This window comes from Mobula birostris, chromosome 6, assembly GCF_030028105.1.
Source record: "Mobula birostris isolate sMobBir1 chromosome 6, sMobBir1.hap1, whole genome shotgun sequence".
NCBI lineage: Eukaryota > Metazoa > Chordata > Chondrichthyes > Myliobatiformes > Myliobatidae > Mobula > Mobula birostris.
The window spans coordinates 175,682,064-175,689,048 of record NC_092375.1 but is presented as its reverse complement, the minus strand read 5'-3'; the positions used below and the strand labels follow the sequence as shown (position 1 = coordinate 175,689,048).

General features: G+C 37.4%; 1 protein-coding gene across 1 annotated transcript in view; it reads right to left on the bottom strand.

The window, feature by feature from the left end:
- Positions 1–4,811: 4,811 nt before the first annotated feature.
- Positions 4,812–6,985, bottom strand: part of kcnj3a (potassium inwardly rectifying channel subfamily J member 3a) — a 208,181-nt gene continuing 206,007 nt past the window's right edge. Inside the window, exon 3 of the mRNA XM_072261956.1 lies at positions 4,812–6,460. Coding sequence (XP_072118057.1) covers positions 5,865–6,460 — 596 coding nt within the window. The 3' untranslated portion in view covers positions 4,812–5,864. The remainder of the gene's footprint in view (positions 6,461–6,985) is intronic.

Below are 6,985 nucleotides of genomic sequence, written 5' to 3'. Positions count from 1 at the left end.
TTCTTGATTATCTTGGGCATCAAAGGGTATGGGGAGAAGGCAGGGAAGTAGGGATGACTGGAAGAATTTGATCAGCCCATCATTGAATGGCAGAGCAGACTCAGTGGGCTGAATGGCCTACTTCTGTTCCTATATCTTATGGTCTTATGGTCTATACCCCTCCATGCACCTCCTATCCATATACCTATCCAAATTTCTCTTAAATATTGAAAATGATCCCACATCTACAACTTCCGTTGGCAGCTTGTTCCATACTGTCACTACCCTCTGAGTGAAGATGTTCCCCCTCGTGTTCCCCTTAAACATTTCACCTTTCACCCTCAACCATGGCCTCTAGTTCTTTTTTCACCCAACCTCAAAGGAAAAAGCCCGCTTGCATTTACCCTATATATGCCCCTCAGAATTTTATATACCTCTATCAAATCTCCTTTCATTCCCCTACACTCCAGAGCAGGGGTTTCCAACCTTCTTTATGTCATGGACCAATACCACAAATCAGGGAGTCAGTCAACCCCAGGTTGGGACCCCCTGCTCTAGAGAATAAAGTCCTAATCTATTAAACCTTTCTCTATAACCCAGATCCTCAAATCCTGGCAACATCCTCATAAATTATTTCGGCACTCTTTCAATCTTATTGACATCGTTCCTGTAGGTAGGTGATCAGAACTGGAGAAAATATGCCAAAACTGGCCTCAACAATTTCTTATACAACTTCAACATAACGTTCCAGCTCTGTACTCAAAACTTTGATTTATGAAGGCCAATGTGCCAAAAGCTCTCCATGATCCTAGTTGACTGTAAACACACTTCCAAGGAATTATGGATCTGTATTCCCAGATTCCTCTGTTCTACCACACACCTCAGTGCTGTACTACTCACCTATCCTATTTGGTCTTCCCAAAGTGCAACACCTCACAGTCATCGGCATTAAATTCCACCTGCCATTTTTCAGCTCAATTTTTCCAGCTGGTTCGGGTCCCACTGCTAGCTTTGATAGCTTGCCTCACTGTCCACTATGCACCAAAGTTGGTGTCATCTTTAAATTTGCGAATTCAGTTTACTCCATTATCATCCAGATCACTAATCTAGATGACAAACGACAGTGGACCCAGCACCGATCCCTGCAATGCACCACTCGTCACAGGCCTCCAGTCAGAGAGGTAAATGTCTACTATTATTCTCTGGCTTCGACACCAAAGCCAATATCGAATCTCGTTTACAGCATCATTAAACATTTTGCAAAAAAGGTGTGTATTTCAATTGTAGTAGTAAAGGGGTAGTTCCTTTTAAGATTACTTTAAAAAATTATTTCTTTTAATTTTTGTAGAATTTTTTTATTATTTTTGTTTGAAATTTAAAGGACCAGCTTTCTTGGGATGTACTATTAATTCAGATGATGTGAAAAGAGAGCACATGTAAAATAATATGCTTGCAGGATCTCTGCAGTTGATATGATGCTGATTAAAATAAGAAATGTGTAGCATTTTCTCTTTTTTTTTCATGTTCTGAGTGTTCCTGGAGAAACTCACTGTTATGGACATGTGAAGCTGAAAATGCTTGAAATCATACAAGTTTGAAGTTGGAGCCTGGAGCCTGTAACAAACAGCAGAGGTTTAGAGTGCTAGTGAGAGACCAAACTCAGCTTTGGAAAGCATGAGATTGCAGTCTTAGAAGCTTAACAAGTTTTGTAGTGACCGCTGTGACCCAGGAATGATTGAGGATTAAGGAAGCAGAACTTGAACATGCAGAGAATGCAATATAAATGAAAAAATTAGAATATTGAGAGTCCTGAGACTTTTCATAATTGTGAACAAAAGTGCTGTCCTGTGTGTCTGGACACCTCCTTGCTGCTGATACCTACTGCAAGATCTCACATCATCAATAAATCTGTAGGGAATTTTCTACTGTCTTCTCTTTATTCACAGGCTGCAGAGCTTGTTTAGGCATTCTAATTGAGTGATATTTGCCAGCTATAACTCACCTATCAGTCTTTACAGCAGCTACAGTATGTTTGGAACTGGGAGCAGGATGATGTCACTGGATACTCAGTAGTAAAAGATAGTGGAGGCGGCCCATTCCATTACAGGAAAAAACTTTCCTTCCCATTGAGAACATCTGCAAGGATCGCTACCACAAGAAAGCAGGACACATCTTCAAGGACCTCTACCATCTATGCTCTCTGCTCACTGCTGCTTCAGGAAGGAAATACAAGAACATCAAGTCCCACGCCACCAGGTTCAGGAATAGTTTTTAACCTTTCAACCATTAAACTCCTGAACCAGCATGGATAACTTCACCAAACTCAACAATAAACTGATTCCAGTACCTATGGATTCACTTTCAAGGACTCGCCAATTCATGTTATCAATATTATTTATTACTTATTTATTATTATTACCTTTTTGTATTTACTCAGTTTGTCTTCTATTTTGCACATTGGTCTTTGTGTGTAGTTGTCATGGATTTCGGTGTTTCTTTGTACCTGTTGTAAATGCCTGCAAGAAAATGAATCTCAGTGTAGCAGATAGTGATATATAATACTTTGATTAACAAATTTACTTTGACTGCCACTATCAACCACACACTGGGGTGGATTGTTTGGCCTTAAAGTTCCTAAGCCAATTTACCAGATTGTTAATCAAACAGGGATTGATTGGTAGCATGATCCAGCACTCACAAAACACCACTAGTAAGTAAATTGTGCATTTAGGAGTATAGAGGAAGTCCAACATGATGCATTGTTTGGTCAGGGAGTTGGCTGCAGTTGCAAAGATTGGTGTCTGAATATGCTGCTACACTTACGTACCATTCATGTTCAAGCACAAAGTGGCTGATTTTGAGATTAGATAATCCTTTAGAATTGTTTATATTAGCTAAAATACCTATGAAAGATTTCTCCTGATTTTCACTGATACCAATGGAAACATAAACTAAAAGATGTCTGTAATTTGAGGACATACACTATTTATCACTCGGTAGTTGCTTTCAGTTAGAGCTAGTTATTGTAAAAGAACTGTCATTTTGGGATCATGGGCCACTGACATCAGAAGGGAGGTCAGGGAGAAAAACCCTATGGAAAAATCAAAATAAAGCATAATTCTATAAAGCAGTGATATTTGGTTTAATGAGATGTATGAATGCTGATTTATTCTTGAAAGGAGAAAAAAATTACAATCTGCATTTGAATAGCATTATTGCATGGCCATAACTTATGCAAATAATATAAGTAAAAATGTCTTTGTCTTGCAAATGAAAATAAATGCTTTACAGATTCACTTTTTTAGGAAGTTAGGGATTTAACTCGGAATTTGACAGGGAGGACATTCAAAAGGGAGTTGAAACTACCCTTAGTTTTATGTACCAAATTTGCAATCTGCATACAGCATTAAAAAAACGTGACCATATCACATAGTTTGTCAAGAGACCTAGGATGGAATAATACGCTCCAATATTTATTTTAATTTCACAACTGAATATGATATGTAGATTATTATTTTGTTCAATTCGTCTGTCTCTCTCAGTTGTCCACTCTTTTCATTTGTATGTTATGCTTACTCATGTGCATGTATAGCAAAAGTGATTTCTACTTTTTGCAGCACCTGCCTTTCTTCTCGTTGTAAAACAATAGAATTCAGTACAATAAATCCAGTAGAGATCAAACATTATTTGTAAATGAAACCTTATCTTCTTTATAAGCAAATTGTAGTTTCAACTCCCACTGATAAGTATCCCATGTAAAGTACCCAGGTCACTGTAGAGAGGCCAAGAAATTCTTTCATTTCAGAAGTAGTCTTTGGGTTAATGTGCAGTGGGCCAATACATTCCATGCAAGAATCAGATGTTGTAAAGCACTGATATATGAGGCCCAGTATATGTGGACCAATAAATAGGCTTTGAACATTCACTTTGAGCATGCATTCCCCAGTTAGAGTGGTGGTGATGTGAGGCCTAGGTTAGGGGAAACTTGAGAGACTTTTTGGGTTGGGCTCGGTATTAAAGGGAGCTGAACGTCTTGATGAACTGCTTCAATAAACTGGTCAATAAAGGGGGATGGATGCAAAGTTGGGAAATGGTGGGGTTGTAGAGAAGTCATGTAAGATCACAATTGGATCGGGAGGGGTGGTCTAGCATTTGGGAACAGAGGCAGGTTATTACAATTATGTGGCACTTACCTGCTTGGCCTTAATTTCACTGTTTCTAACCTGCTCCAGCCTTTTAACTGTCACTGAAGCAGCATTTGTCTACGTTGTCATGAAGTGTGCTTTTGCCTGCGAAGACTACATGTGTAATTGGGTTTTGTGGAAGCTGCATCCAGATGTATTGTATTCCTTAGGTACATTAACGTGTCAAATGCACACAAATACTTGATAGAAACAAATTGAACATAGTTATGGATGCTGTAACTATCTAATCTCAATCTGAATGACAGGCTTCCCTATAAAATTCTATCACTTAATGCACATAAGGCGTTGCAATAAGATAAACAATTAATTTGTGTCTACATCTTTAAACTTGTATTTGCTTTCCACGGCTGACCAAATCACATAATCCACAAAAGCTGTACCATCTAAACAGAATTGCTTACATTCTATGAACAATATCTGTAAGAATTTGTAATGATATTATTACTGAAGGCTGAAAACTCATTTTGTTTATGAAACGCACTATCGTTAGACAATTGCCAACAATTGTCTTTCCTTCTCAGGATAAAAATAATTAGAGAAATGTTTGAACGACAACATTCATATAAATTAATATTGTTGAAATTAGTTTTAATAGTTGCTAAAGATTTTAACAAAGGTCTGGTGCAAAAACTATCATTAACAAAAAACACTGTAGTCTTTGAAATGAAACAGCATAAACAGTTGAAAAGTTTAATATAGTTTTCAGCTAAAAACTGAGGCTGCAATAGGAATAAATACAAGTATTCCATATTCCTTTAGTAGTTTGAATAAACTGTTTATACAGAAAGTCAGCATGCCTGAAGATGCTCCTAGTTTGGTAACATATTTGACTTTATACATTTCAGAGTATGACGCAGGCTGAAGTAAAAGAGTGTTGTTTGAGATGATGAAACACAGACCTGCTGTGCAGTCTTGTTACCATAATTTAACGTTTCCATTTTCTTCTTTCTCACTTCTTCCAGCACCACCACATCCTTTGCTTACATACACTCCATAAAAGCAATATTTGAAAACAAAGCAAAAAAAAAAGTGAGGCTAATAAAACACAAAACAGGAAGATACCAGATTATTTAAGGCTGAAACTTTGTCAAGAGCCTTCTATGCTCCCTATTGCCTGTAGCCTTCTCTAATTTTGTAAGTAAAACATGCATTGAAAGGAGTAGTTTAAAGAGAACATATTACAATGTTATATATGTATTTAAGATAATAATCTTAATTTTAATTTAAAGCATGAAATCAATCTTCAAAAATTATCCACTCTCACTTAGAAATACACCTTGCTGAACTTTAAGATCCTATTCTGTAATACATGTTGAGACATTGCAAAGCCTCAATTTTATACATTTTGCTACTACTGAATAAATATAAATTTATTATGAATCATGCCATAAAACTATATGCAAAAGTTGCACATCAGTATTGCATGCTATTTTTGATACTACATGCTAATTGATGCTAATATTACAATGAATTTAAAATGGCTGAGGTCTTGTATCAAAGCAATAATCATACATTTTCACTCCAGCTGTTAAATGAACATTTCATAATACATGTAGTGCTAATGATACTTTGCCCTGTTTTGTAAATAAATGCAGTATACGTATCCCATTAAACTTTGAAAATTACAGTATTCTCTTTGATCAAAAATTAGATTTTAGAGTCATCAAAAGATTCCTGAAGTTACGTAAAACGTTCAGAATTCATTTTCCTCAGTTTGGGTGGAAGGTTTCCCTCAATCCTTGAACCACCAGCTAATTTCTGAAGCTTTGGTGGCAGGTCAGTCACAGGCTGGCTTATTGGGTCACAGGTCACCTTACTGGTCTTTGGCACCAGTTTTTCCTCAGAATTTCCAGGAACTGAGCCGATTCGTTGGAGCTTCATTGGCAGATCACTCATGCTGTAGGCTTTTTCTGAGGTGGTGGAACTCATTCTTAGTAGTTTTTTTGGTAGGTCTTCTCTCCCTGTGATCTTCTGCAGTTTCAGTGGGATCTTGGTACATAGATCATCTATACTATCAAAGCACTCCATCGAATCATTTCTTTCTGGTAAGGTGCCTCTGCTGTTGTTATTAGCTGGGGCCATCAAAGGAGAGGATATAAATAGCATTTCCTCTTGTTCTTTTACGCTATATGGTGGTGTTGGAATTTCAAATGTTGCATGAAATTGTGAGTAGTCTACTTTAAAGAATCCTTCTTCCAGAGAAATAACTGGGAAAAATCGATTACCCCAAAGAACTTCATCCTCTGTATATGATGTTCTAGCTTGGCATGTCATGCCTAGAAAGAAAAAAAAATGTACAAATAAATAATCCTGTTAGAATTTAATCCTGGAAGGAAATAGATATTATAATTATAGACTTGCAGCAATGACATTATCAACTGATTTTAAAATGAATATTTGCTAACAAATTTTAAAAGTAAGGGAAAACAAGCAACTATTTTCAATTCATTCGCCCGTTAAGAGCCATGTCATAGATATAGGCAATCATGGTGTTTCCATGACTATGATTGCTCTTAGCAAATTTTTCTGCAAACTGGCTTGTCATTGCTTCCTTCTGGGCAGTATCTTTACGAGATGGTGTGACCCCAGCCATTATCAGTACCCTTCAGAGATAGTCTGCCTGGTGTCAGTGGTCACATAACCAGGACTTGTAATAGGCATCACCATCCACCGCCTGCTTCCATGGTTCTCATGATCCTGATTGGGAAGCTAAGCACGTGCTACATCTTACCCAAGGGTGACCTGCAGGCTAGTAGTGGAAAGGAGCGCCTTAAACCTCCTTTGATAGAGACGTGTGTCTA